The sequence below is a fragment of the Dama dama genome, chromosome 9, assembly GCF_033118175.1.
Source record: "Dama dama isolate Ldn47 chromosome 9, ASM3311817v1, whole genome shotgun sequence".
Lineage (NCBI taxonomy): Eukaryota > Metazoa > Chordata > Mammalia > Artiodactyla > Cervidae > Dama > Dama dama.
In genome coordinates this window covers 42,098,130-42,119,589 of record NC_083689.1, presented here as the reverse complement: position 1 = coordinate 42,119,589, position 21,460 = coordinate 42,098,130, and the positions used below count along the sequence as shown (strand labels likewise).

General features: G+C 43.0%; 1 protein-coding gene across 1 annotated transcript in view; it reads left to right on the top strand.

Annotated features, from left to right (window-relative positions):
* Window positions 1-21,460, top strand: part of COL23A1 (collagen type XXIII alpha 1 chain) — a 377,053-nt gene that overhangs the window by 14,537 nt on the left and 341,056 nt on the right. Inside the window, exon 2 of the mRNA XM_061151083.1 lies at window positions 14,004-14,070. Within this exon, the coding sequence (XP_061007066.1) occupies window positions 14,004-14,070 (67 nt within the window). The remainder of the gene's footprint in view (window positions 1-14,003; window positions 14,071-21,460) is intronic.

The following is a 21,460-nucleotide window of genomic DNA, read 5'->3' as shown; positions in this document are numbered from 1 at the left end:
TGGCCAAGCAAGTATCTCATATCACACGTGCAGTGCTATAAATCATCTCATCTGTTACATAATCATTATTCACAAAACACGGGGCAAGAGCAAGAGGATGTGGGGCGAGAGAGCCTGACCATGCCATCTTGGCTCATTTGCTTTTTTCCTACATATGTGTACACGGGAGCTGGGAAGGAAGTGGGAAGGACGAGACCAACTTAACCTCTTGCCTCCCCACAGAAGTCGTCCTGCCTGGAAGCCTGGCACAACTCAAGCCTTTGCTTCAGAGCTGGGAGACCTGGGTTTGAGCCTGGAGCTACCTCTAAACTGACCACAGTGTCCTGGGACAAATTAGTCAACCTTTCCAAGCCTCAGCTTCCTCCTCTGGAAAAAGGGTGATGGTGTCTGCTTCACTACATTTCTAGGAGAATGCAGTAAGGCCCCTTCCCCGGACTTCCCTGGGTGGCGAGGGGCCAGCCCTGCCCTCCTTACCTACTCCCCGCATGGCTGATCCTGGCCACAGGGCTGCCAGGACTGCTAACACCAGTGTCACATCTTTCCTGGGGACAGTTCCTCCTCCTCCTTCCAGCTCCTGTGATGAAGCTCACACCTTAGGAGTGGCCAGGAATGAGTTGAGCCGGAAGGAGCACCATAGTATCAGTCACTCAGCCCAGCCAGTCCAGGTTCTGCTGCGGATGTCTTTGTGGGCTTTTGTTTAATTAGTGCCCCCTGAGTCCATGCTCCAGATGGGTCTGGCTACTGATCATTCTGCCCATTCCTCTTCTTGAATATGCTCAAAGGTGTCTCCCTTCCCTCACCCCCATCGACCCTCAGTGCCTCTCACGCCTGTGGGCTCATAAGGTGAAAACGTCTCAGTCTGCCTGGCAGTCAGTCCCTTTCAGCCTCCTCACCGCCTCCTCTCACTGCAGTGCCCTTGGGGACAGTGAGGAAGTGGGGTGGGGTGGGGCAGGGGTAAGTGAGGGGACCCCATCTGTTTTAGTGTACTGGCGCTGCCCTAACAAATTACCACAGCCAGGGTGGCTGAAACAACAGATGTTTCTTTTCTCATCATTCTGAAGGCTCGAAGTCTGAGATCCACGTGTCAGCAGGCTGGTTCGTCCTGAGGCCTCTCTCCTTGGATGGCCATCTTCTCCCTGGTCCTCACACGGTCCTCCTTCTGTGTGTATATGTGTCTGAATCTCCTCTTCTTAAGAGGACACCAGTCATATTGGATCAGGGCTCACTATAATAACCTCATTTTAACTTAATTATCTCTTTAAAAACCCCATCACAAATGCAGACACACTCTGAAGGACTGGGGGTTAGGACTGTAGCACATGAATTTTGGCAGGGGACATGATTCAACCCACCACCATCTAATTAGACTTAACACATCAAGAAATGCCAGATGTTCACTGTGGACAGGATCAAGAGGGCAGGGGTCAGCAAGAACAGGTGGAACCCAGTGTGGGGATTAAAGCAGGCCTGACATGGCAGCTGGCCTGTGGTGTGGAGAAGGCTTGGAGGCCCCACATGGGAGCAGCCTGAGTGCTCTCTTCAACATGTCAGAAGCCGTGATGGAGGGAATTCCCTGGTTCAGTGGCTAGGACTCCACATTCTCACTGCCAAGGGCCCAGGTTCGTTCCCTGGTTGGGGAACTAAAGACCCCACAAGTCACACAGTGCGGCTAGAAAGAAAAAGAAAAACAAAGCCATGATGGAAATTGTCCATCCCCCTCACATAGCTCACATAGTTGGTGGTATTTCTTGCTGTCACACTGGTGTAATGAACCTTAGAAGAGGGGTTCTGATGGGAAGTGATGTGTGTGTCTTTGAAAAATATTGAATGGGAACATGAATTAACGATTACTGGAGACTTGCATTTTGTTTGCAGACCACACCTTTCAAAACACACTTACGCATTTTGGGACTGAACAAGGACCCTTAAGGAAATGTTTGCCAATGTGGTTTATAAGAGTCATTCAGCATGCCAATGGAAGTCACCCATTAAACTCACATTCTTTAGAGAAAAGTTTCTGAGCTCCTGCCAAATGCCTGGGTTGGGCTAGATGTTCTCATTGTCTTTACCTGGCTCTGCTGGGATGTTTACCTGGCACTGTGGTGGAAGCTGAGGCTCGGGGTGGTGAACGGATGCCTCCTGAGCCCAGGATTCCTGCCCCGCCAGCCAGCCAAGCCCACGGGACCCAAGGGCCTGGGCATCCTTGTCCTCTGGCCTTTGTTAGGTTATATGTGACATATAATGAACTTCATATATATGAAATGTGTAATTTGCTACATTTTGACACATGTGTACACCTGTATATCTCCACAGTCAAGATAGTGAACATGCCCAAGCCCGTGACCCTCAAAACTTTTTCCTCTTTCTTCCTTGAATTCTGTCCCTTCCATTCTTTCCCACCTGCCACCCAGGTATTGCTGATTTCTTTTCACAATTGATTAGTTTTCCTTTTTGTAAGATTTTTATATGAATGGAATCATACAGTATGCATTCTTTGGGGGTGGGGAGGGAAATCTGCTTTCTTTCACTCAGTATGATTATTGACTCTTGGATACTTTTGCATACATTGTTTGTTCATTCTTTTCCGTTAACTATTATTATATGGATTTACCACAACTTTTTAATCCTTTCACCTGTGAGTGCATATTTCGATTATTTCAGTTGGAGGCTGTTACAAATAAAGCAGCTATGAACATTCATGTACAGGTCTTTGTATGGAGTATACGTTAATTTCTCTTGGGTATAAATACCTTGGAGTAGAATGGTTCATTGTCTGATAGATGTGTGATTAACTTTTTAAGAAACTACCAAACTCTTGTTCAAAACCATCTTGTCATTTTACATTCCTACCAGCAGTATATGTAAGTTTCATTTGTTCATATAGTATGTCTTTTCTGGGGGGTGCTTTTAAGACTCTTTTTATCCCTGGTTTTAAGGAATCCAATTATGTGATGCCTTGGTGTCGTTTCCTTCATGTCTCTTTTGCCTAAGTTTCATTAAGATTCTTGAATCTGTGAGTTTATAGTTTTCATCAAAATTTGAAAAATTTCTTCGCCATTTCTTCTTCAGATGCTTTTTTTCTCCTCTACTTTATGGAACTCCAATTACACACATATAAGGCCACTTGAATCCAAAAGCTCACTGACATACTTTCTTTTTAAAATAATTCTTTCTCTCTGTGTTCACTTTGGATAGTTTCTATTACTGTTTACTAATTTTTCCTCTGTAATGTTTAATCTTCCATTAATCCTTTTTGTCTTCTTTTCCATCTCAGACTTCATAGTGTTCATCTCTAGAATTTCAGTTTAGGTTGTTTATTATCTTTGATGTCTCCACTTAACTTTTTGAACATAGACCACACAGTTCCAATCCTTGTTTTAAGGTCTTTGTGTGCTATGGCAGTTGTGGGTCATTCTCAATTAACTGATTTTTTTCTCCTTATTATGGGGCCTGTTTGTCCTGCTGAAAATTTCTTATTATATGCCAGACATTATGAGTTTTACCTCTCTAGGTGCTGGATATTTTTATTTTTCTATCAATATTCATGAGCTTTGTTAGGTCATAATTGTTACTTGGAAATAGTTGAATCTTTGGGGATTTTGTTTTTAAGATCCATTAGGTGGAGTCAGAGCTATATTTAGTGTAGAGTTGATTATCCCTTACCCCTGAGGCAGGACCCTTCTTGGTACCCTGCTCAATGGCATAACTGGTGCTCTTCCCAGCCCCGTGTGAGAGCTGGGCACTGTTCCCGCTAATCCTTTCCTTGCCTCAGGTTGTTTCTTCACACACATGTGCCCTCTGCTGAATACCCAATGAAGACGCTTGATGGCCTCCGTGGTTTTCTGTATGCAGCTCTCACCTACCAGGCCCTTTGTTCTGCAAACTCTAGCTACCTTGGTATCCCTGGACTCCTAGCTGCCAGCTTCCACCTGTATCTCTTCTTCTTGTGCCACAGCCTAGAAAACTCTTTCCAGGCAGGAAGCCAGAGTAGTGTTTTTTTCCTGTGTCTTTGAGGATCATTCGCCTTCCTTGCTTTATCTTAATATCTTCAAAACCATTGCTTCATTGTTTTGTTTGTGGGATTTTTTTCTATTGTTGTTGTTTGGATTTTTGACATTGGTTTAGGCAGGAAGGTAAATCTAATCATTCCTACTCCATCTTGCCTAGAAGAAGAAAAACGTGATATAGCCTTAAAGATTTTTTAGAATAATTTTAGATTGTGTGTAGAAACATTGTGGGCTTCCCTGATAGCTCAGTTGGTCATCTGCCTGCAATGCAGGAGACCTGGGTTCAACTCCTGGGTCAGGAGGATCCCCTGGAGAAGGAAATAGCAACCCACTCCAGTATTCTTGCCTGGAGAATCCCATGGACAGAGGAACATGGCAGGCTATAGTCCATAGGATTACAAGAGTTGGACACGACTTAGTGACTAAACCACCACCAGAAACATTGTACGTGCATACATAACCACAGTGCATGCATGCTAAGTCACTTTAGTCGTGTCCGACTCTGCAACCCTATGGATTGTAGCCCACCAAGCTCCTCTCTCCATGAGATTCTCCAGGCAAGAATACTGGAGTGGGTTGCCATGCCCTCCTCCAGGGGATCTTCTCAACCCAGAGACTGAACCCACATCTTTTATGTCTCCTCCATTGGCAGGTGGTTTCTTTATCACTAGCACTACTTGGAAATCCCACATAACCATAGTACATTTGTCAAAAGTAAAAAATTAAATGTGATGCAATACTCTGGAAGGCAGAATTCTAAGATTGCTCCTAAGATTACCATTCCTTGTTGTACGCACTTTGTATAATTCCCTCCCCAGGAGTGTAGGCAGAACCTGTGATTATGATGATAAAATTGAGTTACTCAACCTATGATTGAGTTACTAATCAGTTAACTGGGTTAATTTAAAAGTGTATCCTTGGTGGGTCTGAGTTAATTTAATTATGTGAGTCCTTAAAAAAGATTGGACCCTTCCCTAAAGCATGAGAGGGTTTGTGGACAGGACCACATGGCAAGAACTGGCAGCAAGGACTGGAGGCCTCAGATCACAAGGAACCACATGAACTTGAAAGAGGACCCAGAGGTGCAGAAACACTGAGATGGCACATTGATTTTAGCCTTTTGAGACCCTGAGCAGAGAACCAAGTTCATCTGTGTCTGGACTTCTGATCTCATAAACTATTAAGATAGTAAATTTTTGTTGTTTCAAAAACTTCTGATTTGGTGGAAATTTGTTATGCAACCATGGGAAATGAATATGATTGCTATTAACTAAAAAGAACCAGGTCAAATTCATGAGTAACAATAACCTACTATTCATCTGGAAAGATCTCAATAAAAATGAATGTGAAAAATGAAAGACTCATGTGAGGGCCAGCATGAAGCCATGGACCTCTCCCATCACCTCCAGTTGTCAGGGTGCTTGTCACACTCTCATACTGTGGTTCAGTTGGAGATAGTTAGAATTCTGATCAAGAATGGATTGATTTTATGAGAATATATTTGCAAATCATATATATGATGAGGATATAGTATCCAAATATGTAAAGAACTCTTATAGCTAAACAATAGACAAACAACCCAATTTAAAAATGGACAAGCAGCTTGAACAGACATTTCTTCAAACAAGATATGCAGATAGTCATCAAGCACATGGAAAGGTGCTCAGCATCATTAGTCATTAGGGAAATGCAAGTCAAACCCATAATGAGATACCATTTCACATCCATTAGGATCTGTTAGTGAGGATGGATCTTCATACACCGCTGGTGGGAATGTCAATTGGTTCAACCACTGTGGAAAATTTTGGTGGGTCTTCAAATTGTTAAATATGGAGTTACTATATGACCCAGCAATTCCACTCTTAGATATACACCCAAAAGAATTTTAAAGGATTCAAACAGTATATGCACATAAATTTATGTTCAGAGCAGCACTTCTGACAATAGCCAGAAGGTAGAAACAGCCTACATGATCATCACAGAATATGTGGATAAACAAACTGTGGTATGTATATACAAATGTAGTACTATAGTACTATTAAGCTGTAAAAGGAATGAAGTACTGACACATGATACAAAGTGAATGAATCTGAAAAACGTTTTGGTAAGTGAGAGAAGCCAGACACAAGAGGTTATGTGTTGTGTGATTCTGTTTATGTGAAATATCAAAATTAGGTCAATCCATAGAGATGGAAAGCAGATTTGTGACTAAGAGGAGGGAGGAAAGGGAAGCTACTGCTTGATGGGTACAGGATTTCCTTTTGGAGTAACGGTAATATGTTGGAACTAGATGGAACTCCATAAAAGGGGTGGTTGCCCAACATTATGAATTCCCTAAAGGCTACTTAATTTTTCACTTTAAAATGGTTAACTTTATGCTATGTGAGTTTTGTCTTAATTTTTAAAAAAGAATAATCTGTTATAGAAAATAGCAAAGTTATATCCTAATCAGTGATGAGTGAAAGTCGCTCAGTTGTGTCCAACTCTTTGTGACCCCATGGACTATACAGCCCATGGAGTTCTCCAGGCCAGAATACTGTAGTCGGTAGCCATTCCCTTCTCCAGGGGATCTTCCCAACCCAAGGATTGAACCCAAGTCTCCCACACTGCAGGTGGATTCTTTACCAGCTGAGCCATAATCAGTGGCAAGTGACTGTAATTCTGCTACCCATTTTTTTTAAAAGTCTTTATTGAATTTGTTACAATATTGCTTCTATTGTTAACATTCTGTTTTTTGGCCCTGAGGCATGTGGGATCTTAGAATCTTAGCTCCCCGACCAGGGAGCCAACCTGCACCTCCTGTATTGCAAGATGAAGTCTTAACCACTGGACCACCAAGGATCAGTACCCATTTTTTAAGTGAACCACAGACTGCATTTAGATCTTCTCACCAGTTGCTCTTCTAATGTTCTTTTCCTATTCCAGGATCCCATCCAGGAGACCACATTGCATTTAGTTGTCTTATCTTTTCTGATCTATGACACCTGCTCAGTCTTTTCTTGCTTTTTATGACTTTGACAATTTGAAGGCATATCGGTCAGATATTGTGTAGAATGTTGCTCAGTTTGGGCTAGTGTGATGCTTCTCACGATTGGACTGAGTTCTCAGTGTTTGGGGAAATACCAATCGGGTGGATTGCCACTGTCATGACATCATGTCAGTGGCCTGTGATGTCAACATGACCCATCACTGTTGACATTAACCTTGATCACTTGATTAAAGTGGTATATGCTAGATTTCTCCATTATAAAGTTACTGTTTTCCTTTTCCTACTCTGCGTTTTGGACGTAAGTTCCTAAGTCCAGGCCATACTCAAGGAGAGGCGAATTTAGCTCTACCTCCTGGGGACAGAAGTATCTACATATATTACTTAGAATTCTTCTGTAAGAAAGATTTGTCTGTTTCCCCTATTTGTTTATTTATCCAATCATTTATATCAGTATGGACTCATGGGTATTTAATTTTTTATTTAGATTTTAATTCAATACTCCGTCATTTATTTTGTGGCTTAACTTGTTCCAGCTTTGGCCATTCTGAATTCTTTCACTTTCTCTTGTTTCTTTGATGTACCTGCCCTACCCACCCTTAAAGCGTTTCCTTATTTTTTGATACTACAAGATACTCCAGGCTTATCTTATATTTTTCCTGCCCTGGCTCTAGAAACAGTCTCCAAGGAGACTCCAAGGAGTCATGGTTCTTTTCATTGGAGAATGGTGTTTAGAAACCAAGATCTGGGTGCTGAATGTGCTTATTGCTACTAGGGTGTCATTGGTTGTAGGTCTTCTCTGCAGACAGCAAAGGCACAAAGAATACATGTATACTCTTTTATATTCACATAACTGTAATTATTTCTCTATGCATCTGTGTGCATAACATAAGCATGACCTCATAGTGATGTCTCTGACTAATCCAGCACCACACTGTTCATTTCAGCTTTCCCCCTTTGCTTATTTATAACTTCTTTCTCGGACAGCGAGAAACCTGACTCTCATTACCCATAGTTTACTTATTTGCTCAACTCCAATATATATGCATAGTGATTTCAAAATTGCCACCCTATACCCCTGTGTGAAACAATTATACCTACCAGAGTATTGCCTTTATGGGCAGTTCCTTTGGTCTTCAGCCCATAGTTCTCAATTGAAACACTGTTTTGCAAAGTGACTTGGGTCAGCTGCACGTTTTTCCCAATGACTTTCAGTGAGGTTATATCATGTAATTTTAATATAGTTACATTAATTTGTCTTAGCCTGCATTCCATCCTGGACTTTTTCAACATCCTTGTCAATTTTTTAAAAATTTGTATCCATTAAAGTTTCCTCTTTGTGATGTATGGTCCAATAGTTTTTGACAAATGCATGGAGTATATCCGTCATCCCAGCACCATACAGAACAGTTCTCTCACCTCACAGCTCCTCCATGAGTCTCTTTGTGCTTCATTCCTCCTGCTCCCTCAACCTTTGGCAACTATTGACCTAGTTTCTGTCTCTGTCATTTTGTATGGCTTGGATTTTTTATAGAAACTCTTTTTTATTAGACATGAAAAGTGCTTGTAAACAGAGGTTGTCTTACTTTGTGATTGAAGTTAGTTGATACCAGGATTCAAGTCCAGTCCTGACGCTTACATTCCTCTGAGTCTTAATTTTCTCATCTGTAAATGAGTCTAAAACTTGTCCTATCTTCATGGGGTTCTTGGGAGGACTCAGTAAGATAACAGTTGTAGGGCACAGTACCTGGCACATAATAAGTAATCAATAAACTTGATGGTAATAATACTTTATATTTGTTACCTTATCATCACCAAAATCATCATGACCATGGTGGAATGTTAAAAAAGACTGTTAAAGAGGCCAGGATATGCTGCTGTCTTGAGTTGCTGCTGGTTATAAGAATGTACCCATGGGCCCTTCCCTACAGCGGTTGGAAGGAAGGCAGAGAGGATGTGACTATAGCAGGGCATTGATCTTCTGCAAGCCTTCCTCTGGTGTTTGTGGTGCCTGTGTGTTTTATCAGGGTTGATCCTGAAATTCGGGCTTCCTGAGAAGACGGAATCATGTCTGTCACTCAAAAATTGCCCTAGGCAAGGAAATTTTGGGGCTTCGTTTTGGCTTTTCTCCTCCCCAGGATTTTTTTTTCCACTTATAAGATATACAACATGGAAAAAACTTTTTAAAAAGTAAATCACCATGATCCATACACCCAAGTGGGTAGATGTTTTGGTAGGTGCTGCCATCCCATGGCTGCATTTTTACACAGATGTAAACATTATTTATTGTATCATGAACATTTTTCTGTGTTGCTACATAGTCTTCCTAACGATTTTTCATGAAGATATGACAGTTTCATGAAGGGGATTCATCATCCTTCACTAAAATATACCCACTGTTTTGCAGGGCAGCAAATCATGAATATAATTTTTTTGCTCCTAATGATTAATTTCCTTGGGATATACTTCCTAGAGTAGGAATTTTCTGTCAAAGGATAGGAATGCCTTTGTGGCTTTATTTGTAGCGTTTTACAGAAATAAATCATGTAATCCCTTTTGTATATTAATCTTTATTTCATCAAAAGGCAGCTGTTCAGGGGTGTGATCAAATAACTGATGAAGTGTTTGAGACTAATGCTTCAATAGATCACCGATAAATTTTACCATCTGAAAATTTGGAAACCATGATTTTCCCTGATTAGTTTTCTCCCAACTCTCACCACCCCTTCCCCCAACGCCAAGTTGTCCTCAGTTCTTTTGGAGGGAACTCCCAAAGTCTTGAGTCTTTTCTCAGAAATTCATTCTTTATTTACTTTTGGAGTTAGGACTTGTTTGCATATGTAAAACCAAGACCATATTGTTGGCAGATGCTGGGGTACATATAAAAAGTTGAGGCTTTTGAGTCATTTTTACAAAACAGGACACAAAAGATTTTCTCAGGAATTTAAAGAAAAGGCATTAAAATAAAGATTATGGGATTGGGTTTCTAATACAGACATTTCACTTTTGTGTTCCTAGTCAGGTTGTTTCAACTCCAGAATTAGGGACTCTAAAATGAGGAAAGAGTAGAGGACTAAGAGATAAAATTTTGCGGATTCATCATCTAATCCAGAAAAACAAATACACAGAAGGAGTTAGAATAAATAACGAAACAAAAACTCAATCAGTTATTTATGATCCCATCTACTAGCCTTAACAATACATTTTTTCCCCCTCTCTTCAATAGGCTTCTGTTTAGTTTTTGTCTGAAGATAAGAGTAGCTTAAAAGAAATTGTGTTTCCTATCAGCATTTGATAAAGTCTCCTTCCCGTTGGGGAGCTGCCCAGATGTGATGGCACTTGTTGAAAGCGAATTGTGTTTTAGCATTAAATGCTTTTGTTACTGGGAAAAAAAAAAAAAGAAACTGGTGTAGTTTCTAGTCTTTCTAGAAATGATAAAAACAGATGAGAGCTTCTGGTTCAAATTGACTAGCTTAAACTAAAAGGCTGGATTATTTATCCAAGTGAATTTTGAAATCTGTAATAGTACCTGCAAGTACAGTGAGGGGAAAGTGAGTTCTGAGGTCCTGATCTTGTGCCTGCATCAGGGCAGCTTCTGTAGCATTCCAGTTCAGTGAGGATGGGCGTGGCCGGGATGCTTCGGAGTCCAGGGCACGTGGTGAGCTGGGGATGGGAGTGGCATCTGCTGCTGCTGGTGGTGTCGCTTACCTGGTAGGAGACTGTGACAGCCTTGGGGAGACCTCTTTAGGTTCTCCGCCACCCCGGGCTGCTCTCAGGGTGGCTCTGAGCCAGGTGGGCGGTTCTAGGCAGAGGGCCTCAGGTTTGAGCAGGAGTGAGTGACAGGCGGGAGTCTGGAGCTGAGAACCTGGGGCTAAGAGGCCTAGCCAAGTTCCGATTTCTGGGATAAGCCAAGGCCTTTGGTTGGTGGCAGGGAGGGGATGGCACTTAAAAAGGTATGGGGAGGATAGAGAAGTTTTGTCGTGGTACTGCTTTCACAAACACCTCTATCACGGGGTTCATAATCGTACATCCTCCAGTGCTCTAAAACCTTGACCTTAACTCCAGCTCTTCCCAGTCAGTCTTTGTGGCCCATCTGGAAAGTGAGGGCGAGGCTAGTGTGTTAGAGTGGAGGTGGAACTTGAAAAGTGCTTTGTAGCGACCAGAGCCTACCCTAATTATGTTTTTTATCTCAGGCTCCTGGTGCTGGCCTGTTCAGCCCCATTTATTGATTGACTGATGGCTGTGCCACATGGCTTGCAGCATCTTAGTTCCCTAACCAGCGATTGAACCCAAGCCCTCAGCAGTGAAAGTGAGGAGTCCTAACTGCTGGACTTTCAGGGAGTTCCCTGTTTAGCCCCTTCTTATGTGAAATTTCCAGGCCTGGTGGTCAAGGGCTCAAGACTGAGAGTGCCTTTCTTACTTCCTCTAAAACAGTGGTTTAAAAATTACATTTTAGTTTGTGTGCTGTGCTATTTTCCAGGTCTTTGTACTTGCATTTTTTAATTTTTATTGTTGAGAAAAATTACATTTTAAGGTCTGAACCTTCAGTAACCCTTTTAGTGGTGGTATGCATTTTTTTTTTTTTCCAGTGGGTTTTGTCATACATTGATATGAATCAGCCAGAGATTTACACGTATTCCCCATCCCGATCCCCCCTCCCACCTCCCTCTCCACCCGATTCCTCTGGGTCTTCCCAGTGCACCAGGCCAGAGCACTTGTCTCATGCATCCCACCTGGGCTGGTGATCTGTTTCACCATAGATAATATACATGCTGTTCTTTCGGTGGTATGCATTTTTAACTCAAGTTAACAATTTGGAATTTGCTTTGCTTTATGTTTAGGAAGTTATTTTGTTTTGTTTTGTTTTCTCCCCAAGAGAAAGGTTAATACTTTGTATATTCTTGTCAAGACTCAAGTCTTAGCTAGTTTTGGGATTATGGGTCAATTGCTTCACTCCCCTAAATCCAGATATGGGATTGGAGATTAATTTCTTCATTTTTTCAAGCTTGTGTCACCTGTCTGTGAAGCAGGGACAATAATTCAGTCCTCACACCAGGTGATGATTAAGCCAGGGCTGTACTGTGAGTTGTCATGGTAGCAGAGCTGTGACTTTTGACTACATGTCTATGGTAATTCTTTTCCCTTCAGCCAAATCTAGCACAGGGCTGGACGTGTGTAGAGATTCTTATTAAATTGTACTAAACCAGATTTCCTAGGCCAAGGTAAGAAAGAAGGGAAATATCATCAGGTTGCATTAAGCCTAAGCCAGTGGGTCTGAAGCCTATGGGCTTAGAGGGGCTGCAGCCAAGGGGGCTCTGGGGCTCCTTGAGGTTCAATGGGAGTGGTCTCTGGATCAGAGATAGCTATTAGGAGTAAGCTTTTTTAAAATTTATTTATTTTTAGCTGAAGGATAATTGCTTTACAATATTGTATTGGTTTCTGCCATAAAGCAACATGAATCAGTCATGGGTACACATATGTCCCCTCACTCATGAAACTCCCTCCCACCCCCTTTCACCCCCCTAGGGTGTTACAGAGACCTGGTTTGAGTTCCTTGCGTCATACAGCGAATTCCCATTGGCTGTCTCTTTTCCATAGGGTAGTGTATATGTTTCCATACTCTCTCCATTCATCCCACCCTCTCCTTCCTCTCCACGTCCCGCATCCATAAGTCTGTTCTCTATGTTGCGTTTCCACTGCTACCCTGCGAATAGGTTCATCAGTACTATCTTTCTAGATTCCATATATATGCATTAATATACAATATTTGTTTTTCTCTTTCTGACTTACTTCACCCTCTATAATAGGCTATAGGCTCATCCATCTCATTAGAACTGACTCAGATGTGTTCCCTTTAATGGCTGGGTAATATTCCATCATATGTATGTATCATAGCTTCTTTATCCATTCATCTGTTGATGGACATCTAGGTTGCTTCCATATCCTAGCTATTGTAAATAGTGCTGCAATGAACATTGGGGTACATGTGTCTTTTTCAATTTTAGTTTCCTCAGTGTATATGCCTAGTAGTGGGATTGCTGGGTCATATGGTAGTTTTATTCCTACTTTTTAAAGGAGTCTTCATATGGTCTTCCATAGTGGCTGTATCAATTTACATTTCCACCAAGAATCAATATTGAAAATGACTCTACTACTAAATGTAATCTACAGATTCAGTGCAATCCCTATCAAATTACCAATGGCATTTTTCACAGAACTAGAACAACAAATTTCACAGTTAGTATGGAAACACAAGAGACCCTGAATTGCCAAAGCAATCTTGAGAAAGAAGAATGGAGCTGGAGGAATCAACCTTCCTGACTTCAGACTATACTACAAAGCTACAGTCATCAAGATAGTATGGTATTAGCACAAAAGCAAAAATATAGGCCAATGGAACAAGATAGAAAGTCCAGAGATAAATCTGTACACCTGTGGGTACCTTATCTTTGATAAAGGAGACAAGAATATACAATGCAGAAAAGATAGTCTCTTCAGTAAGTGGTGCTGGGAGAACTAGACAACTTTGGTGTAAAAGGATGAAATTAGAACACTTCCTAATACCATACACAAAGATACACTAAAAGTGGATTAATTAAGATGAATGAATTTAGATTAAGACTTAATGTAAGACCAGAAACTATAAAACTCTTACAGAAGTAAGCTTTGATTGGCCCTACCTGGCCTCCCTCTGCTCTGCCCTCCTGTCTTCATACCAAGGACTGCAGGTCCCTTTGTCATTCCCGGATTTATATTTGAAAATGTTACAAAGCAGAAACCTGCCACTTTCTATTCAAGGACTCCCAAGTAATTGCTCAGTGTTTATTTCTGTTTCTCCTCCCATTCTAAACCTGCCTATAGAATTTAATGATCCTTTAAAAACCGTTCTTGAGAGCACCAGCACCAACACTATAGATCTTTCACATATTGGCTTTTGCTGATTTTTCCACTTCTACCCCATGTCGTCCGAAACTCATCCTTATTTTTCCCCCCTTTTCTTCCTGATTCAGAAGTTGGAGGGACCAGTCAAGCTCCGGACAGTTCGAGAAGCACCGACAGACTGTGTCTGCCCCCCAGGTAAGTGGATGTTCAATCCTTGCTGGCTCCTGACTTCTAGAGACGTGGCCTTCTCTCTCCTGTCTGCTCAAAACTGCCAAAGCCATGGTCAAGAGAATCATCTCAGGTTTCAAGCTATCTATGGTACCTTGTGGATCATCCTTTCTTCCTATATCTTCAGTGGTAGGTGTGTCATAAATATTCAGGCAAAATTAACTGACTTGGGTAGATAAGGACAGTGGTATTGGTGGAGGAGCTAAAATTCTTTGAGATGACTAATATTAAAGGCTCAAATGCTGGGAAAGTAGCAGCCATCCCTTTTTAAAGATGGAGGAAAAAAAGATGGAGAAATAAGCATGAACCATCCACACAGTGTTAATATTGTGTTTTTGGCTCTGTTTCAAACATAAGGGGGAAGACAGATGGAATAATGGTACAGGAAGAGGAAAGGAGCTGTGAACATGATCTGATTTGTTCAAATAATCATGTCTCTTGGATTTTGATGGTATAGATCAGGGTGGCTGTGACTAGAATTGAGGATTTGTTGGTTCTTAGTCCATGTGACTCAAATCCCGATCCATATTGGGTCTTCTGGTTGTCCTCAGTAGAGCTCTGTACATATTATGATTGAGAATTTAGGGTGCAGTCTCAGCCCCGCTGGTTTTAGGGCTTAAATTTACCCTCTCATAGAACAGTGTATAATGCCAGTGAGTGAGTGAAAAATCATAACATTTCCCAGACATCTCACCATGCCAGACAAGGTGAGAGAACACAGGAGCTGAACCAAGGCGCCCTGTTCCTTGCTATCATGCCTTCCATTAGACAAATTGCCGGGCATTTCTGAAGCCATTTCACCTGGTCCAGAAACTAAGCTTACTGATGGTTGTAATCTCCAGGTTGGGAGATGCCCTGAGATTTGTACAAAGGTGGACCTGTGCTGTGGAAATTCAGTCTCTGGGGACCCAGTGGGAGTTGAGCTTGAGCTAGCCTTTGATAGGAACTCTGAGAAGGAAATGGCAATCCACTCCAGTATTCTTGCCTGGAAAATCCCATGGACAGAGGAGCCTTTCAGGCTACAGTCCATGGGGTCTCAAAGAGTCAGATACCACTGAGCGACTTCACTTTCACTTTCTTTCTGTGGTTTTAATAGGATGGAAAAGGACATGATAAGTAATGACATCATGAGCAGATCAGGAAGTCAGAAGTTGCAATTCAGTGGGGGAAAAAACTTCAGTTCCATCAATGAATTTCTGGCTGATCTGCAAAATGTATAAAATAATCCCTTTTGTTCCTTCCCTGTTCTGAGTATTGTATGGATGTGAAATCATGTGAATTATGTAGATGAGATTTTTAAAAACTAGGAGTCACCGGGAATTCCCTGGTGATCCAGTGGTTAGGACTCAGCACTCTTACTGCTGAGGGCCTAGGTTCAGTCCCTGGTTGGGGAACTAAAAGCTCACAAGCTGAGCAGTGTGGCCGAAAACAAACAAACAAACCTGGGAGTCACAATGCATTTATGAGACATGAAATTAGTTATGTGGGTTGTAGCCAGTGTTCTGAAATTTTGAACTAGCAGAGATTGGAATAAAAATATTGAAGTTTTTGTTTCAGCTATTTATATTTGCAATTGCCAATGTTAAATGGGTTCCTTGCTGTGGGTTGCTGACTCAAAGTTTGAAAATCATCAATACAGATGCTAGATGGAGAGGGAGAAGGGAGGCAGTGAGGGGACTTGGAGCTCCCAAAAATATCCAAACCAGGTCCAAATCTTGGTCAGCCATTCACTGTTTGTATCAGCAAATGATTCCAATACTGGAGTGGGCTCTGCAGGCCTTTTTGATGTTGTGGAGGAAATACAGGTCAAAGGCCAGGACCTGGAGACAGTCTTGTGTCCTGTCTTGCCTCAGGGACTCCTGACCCATCAGGAAGGTCTCTTGTATGAGCATGGAGGCTGAAAGCCTGGTCAGAACCGTGGTGACCTGCCCTCTCCGGTCATCACTGTTCTGTCATTCATTGTCCGAGGGGCTTGTGTCTGTAACCAGGCCATCCTGGCTGGTGAGGTCAGCACAGCCCAGGGGGTGTGGCATCACAGCCTGTGTCAGGCCCCAGTACACACCCATGTCCACATCTGCTTTTTCTCTCCTGTCATCTTGAGCTGGAGGATTGATCTGAGCCCTTCAGACTAGAACTTTTTATCAGTGTGAAACCCCATAGGCTAGCACATTCTCCTCTGCCATAAGAAGCACAAAGACTGTTTCCTCCAATACCAGAAGCTTAACTCATTCCCTTTCTCTCTGGCTCTGATCTGCCCTCCAGAATTTTGGCATCTGGACGCGGAGACCACCCTCTGTAACTTGGATCCCCATCTCATTTGAGATGCCCACGGATCCCCGGGCCCAGTTCCTTCCCACGGCCCAGGAGACAGTGTAGTCTTTTGTCAGATCCTAGGATGCAGCAGGCAGATAAGCCAGGCCAGAGAAGGGGGCGGCTCTTCTGTGTGTATTGCCCATTGTGAAGTGGGTGCTCGGGGAGCTCTGAGGCTGAAAGGAGGGGTAGGCTTTGGGCTGGAAGGTCAAGATTCTTCTCTTACTGGAGTCAGTGGTGGGATGAGAGGCTGAACTGTGCTCTGAACTAGCCCTGTGACCTCAGGCAAGTGAGAGGCCCTTGAGCTCTTTGTCTATAAAACAATATAGCTGAGGTTGAATTGTGTCCCCCCAGAAGATATGTCCCAGTCCTAACCCCTGATCCTTGTAAATGCGACCTTTACGTGGAAATAGGGTCATTGCAGACCTAATTAAGGATCTTGGGATGAGGTCATCCAGGATTTAGAGTAGGCCCCCAAACCAATGACGCGTGTTCTTATAAGACACAGAGGTTTAAGCGATTTGAGACACAGAAACACCCAGAGGAGAAGTCCATGGGAAGATGGAGGCAGAGGCCAGAGTGATGCTTCTGCAAGCCCAGGAAAACCCAGGACTGTCAGCAGCCACAGAAACTGGAGAGAAGCATGGATGCAGTTCTCCCTCAGAGCTTTCAGAAGGAACTAGCCCTGCCAACACCCTGGTTTTAGACTTCTGACCTCCAGAACTGTGAGAGAATAGGTTTCTGTCATATTAAGTCACCTCGTTTGTGGTCCTTAGTTGTGGCAGCCTCAGGAAACTAAAATAAATGGGACTATTAATCACTCTAATTATGAAGTTGCTGAGATGATCAAAATGTAAGGGACACAGGAGCTTCCTGCACCACCAGGTGTGAATCAGGTGTGTGGGGCTGCATCAGGAGCCCCCTGAGGCTGCTGTTTCTCGTACACCTGCCCCAGAAGAGACTTCTCTTCCTTCAGCAGAGAGTGCCAAGCTGTAGATTCATGTGGCTTACCCGTGTCCCTGGGGATTCCAATATCTTCTTTTCTTATGTTACTTATGTACTTAAATGTTTTCAAATGTGTTTAAAGTTTTAAAATATTCATTTTTGAATAGGAAAATAATATGTGTACTACAAGTACTACAAAAGATTACATGTGAAAAATAATTCCCCTCCCCCTTTCTGCCCTGTTTCTCCTGCTCCCCTTTCCAGGGACCCATTACCCATTTGCTGAGGTCCTTTTGAGCAGTCCTTTCCAATAGAACTTTCTGTGATGATGGAAATGTTCTTTCTCTCTGCTAATATAGCAGCTACTGCTAGCCATGTGGGGCTATCAAACACCTGAAATGTGGCTACTATAACCAACGAACTGAATTTAAAATTTTTGTTTTAGAATGGATAAACAAGGTCCTAATGTATAGCATTATAAATAAGCCATGATGGAAAAGAATATAAAAAAAGAATGTATGTGTGTGTGTGACTGAGTCACTTTACTATACAATAGAGATGAGCACAACATTGTAAATCGATTGTACTTAAATTCTACAAAAGCTTGTTTAATCTTAAGTTGCCATGTGTGACTGGTTGCTATAGAGTTGGACAGCTCAGTTTTTGAGGTCATTTAGATCCACTGCAGTGAGTAGCTCCCCTCTTGGCTTCAAGCAAACATGTTGTGTGTTGCCTTCTCGGTTTGCAGCTTCCCTCTGAGATGGTCTGAATCAGTCAGTCCATGGGTCAGAGAGCAGTGCTGCCCCATGTTGGGTTGAATGAGGAATCCTGTCAGGCTGTTGGGCAGTCCTGTGAGGTACCTGGCCTGTCCTCCACCCCAAGGACATTTGAGTTGTTTCCCATCCTGTGTTCTTACAGACCGCCCTTCAAGGAAGTGTTGGTGGGAAGGAGGCCTGTTGTCTTGCCCTGTCCCCTACCTTCCTCTCACTCTGTACTGAAAAGCCATCACAAGAGAGGAACTGCTCCAGGGCTTTACGTCGCGGGGCTGAAAGGACAGGAGCCCTCAGTCTGTTCTGGGAGCTCCCTTCCCAGAGCAGCAATTCTGGAATGTTGCAGGAAGGGCAGTGGCAGGGGGTGGCCCCAGAATCGGCTCTGTGGGAGACTTGGGCACCACCTGGTCCCCACTGTGCTGTGAACACGTGAGCATCCCAAGGGATGGGTCGGGACTGGCACTCTAGATCCTGAGAGGCCCGGATTTGACCCTAGACTCTGCCACTTGAACAGCTGCCCTGTGGGTATGGCCTGCACCTCCTGGACATATGGGCCATACTGGTGTAAAAGCTCCTTGCATTAACTAACTCTTTTAATTATGTTTAAAATGAAGAAACAAAGAGGAAACATATTAGCTCATACGACTGGCATGGAGAGGTTAGAGATAGAGTAGAGGTCAGGTATATCTGGGTTCAGGGGTTTCTGTCCATCTCTCAGCTCTTCCCTGTGTCATTTTCAGACACCATCTCCTTGGGGTGAGAAGGTGGCCACTAGTGGCCCTGGCGGTAGATCAGACCTTCTGAGCAACCCCAGCAGGTAGAGCACTCCCCATTCTCAAAGATGGCAGTGTTGAGGAATGGGAAGTGTTATGGGCTGAATTGTATCCTCCTCAAATTCGTATGTTCAAGTGCTTACCCCCCCGAACCTCCCCCCCACCCCCAACAGTACCTCTTAAAATATGACTGGATTTGAGATGGCGGTCTTTAAAGAAGCAGATAAGATAAAGTGCAGCCATTAGGGTGGGCCCTCATCCACTAGGACTGGTGTCCCTGTAAGAAGAGGTTGGGGCACAGACAATTGCAGAAGGAAGATGACAGGAAGTCAGGGAGAAGATAGCCATCTACAAGCCAAGGAGAGAAGCCTCAGCAAAAACCAACCGTGCTGACTCCTTAATCTCTGACTTAAAACTTTCAGAGTTGTGAGAAAATAGATTTCTGTGGTTTAAGTCACCCAAACTGTGGTACTTAGTTTTGATAGCCCAAGCAGACTAATACAGGGAGTTATTGTTGCTGACTGGGCTTCCCAGGTGGAGACAGTGGTAAAGAACCCACGCCTGCCAATGCAGGAGATGGAAGAGTGGCGGGTTCAGTCCCTGGGTCAGGAAGACCCCTGCTGGAGGAGGACAAAGCAACCCACTCCAGTGTCATTGCCTGGAGAATCCTATGGACAGAGGAGCTGGTGGTTCATGGGGTCACAAAGAGTCAGACATGACTGAAGTGACTTAGCATGCATTGTTGCTGAGTACAGAGTTTACATTTGGAAAGATGGAAAAGTTCTGGAAAATGGATAGTGGTGATGGTTATACAACACTGTGAATGCATTAAATGCCATGAAATTGTGCACTTTTAAGTGGTTAAAAGTTATTTAAACTTTGTCTATATTTTACCATGATTAAAGAAAGAAGTCCCAGAGTTGATCCTGATTTGCTGGCCTGGGGCAGATGCCTCTCCCTGAACTAATGCTGCGCCTGGAGAATGGGACACATTGATTGGCCAGGTGTGGGTCATGTGACCTTTCTTTGACCTGAGGGCAGACTGGTGTGGGGGAGGGTTGACACTACCACAGTCAAGTGGGCTGAGACTGGGAAAGGGTGGTTACCTCAAGGAGAATTAGGGTGCTGTTCTCAGAAAAAGAGAAAAGGGGTGTAGCTGGGTAGACACAAGTAATAGATAACCGCATTAGTCCTGCTTCTGGGGGCAGCTGGCCAGACGTGTCCAGGAGCTCCTCAGCAGGGACCCTAGGTCTGACAAGGGATTTGCCTCTGCTTCAAGCACGTGAGTCTTGTCCCTCTGTTGAACTGGTCCAACAGACAGTGCAGCTCAGTGATCCAACACTTGAATTTTGGACCCAGACTGCCTGATGCAAATTCTTTGTCCCTTACCAACTCCATGACTTCCTGTTGCTTCAGTTTTTCATTCTGTGAAGTGGGGTTTCTAATAGTACCTACCTCATGGAATCATGCAGGACTGAATGAGCTTGTAGAGAGTTTGTAACAGGGCCTGGCACTGCTTCCTGAAAGTGAGTTGGTGGTTAGGAACCCAGATCCCTTACCCCCCAGGCCAGGCCAGATCCACTGTGTGCAGCCTCTTACCTTCCTGATTTTCACTGAGTCAGGGCTGAAAGATAGGGAGAAGGCGATTCAGAGTTGGCAGTTGGCTGGGAATATTCTAGAGGGAAACAACAAAGGCCTGGCAGACTTTCTTGGCATGTCCTCCTGAGACACGGTGAGAAAATGCTAGTGACAGAGCCCAGAAGTAGGGAACTGGAAAGGAAAAGAAAACCTGTGGCCCATGAACTCTTGTCAGCCACTAATGGCGTATGAAAGACCTCATCGTGCCAAACATGGAGCTCCATACAGTTTGCACTGGTTTTTAACTGGGCTCAACCTGCCCTGGAGAGTGTTAGGAACTTTTCAGAAAAACAGTTAATAGTTTTCATTTCCTTTTTGTGCCTTTTTGTGTCCTTGCATAATATCCCAAAGATATAGCATGTGGTTTCCAAATGACAGGCACTGCGCTTCCAGTGTATGGTGACTTTCCAGAAATTAATAAGCAGATTAATCAGAGTTAGAAATTGGCTGGTCTGTGAAAATGTTTGGAAGTTTGAGCAGAGGAATGAAACTGCTTAGGAGAGCATGAAGTTCAATGGGGAAGTGATACAAAACCTGATACATTTTATGGCAAATGTCACATAGCGGAACATAAATGGTCAGAGTTACTCTGTTCAGCCTGTTTACTATATTAGTTGCTTTAGGAATTTGCTTATTGTACTTTGAAGCAAAAAGTTGTTATCCCCTTTGAGTTATTTATTATTTGTAGAATTTTAAAAATGATACTTTTTTTAACTTCTTAAATCCTCATTGACTTGTGTTTATGGTAAAACTAAGTAGCTTAATGGCAGTTTATCCCACTATTCACACTGTACAAAGTTAAAGAAGATAATTTGTGTGTCTGATTTTTTTTTTTTTTTTCTCGCCAGAATTCCCTGGAGAATTCATTCATTTGTTCATTCATTCATCTCTCTCTACCCCCAATTTTGTGTTTGTCCTATG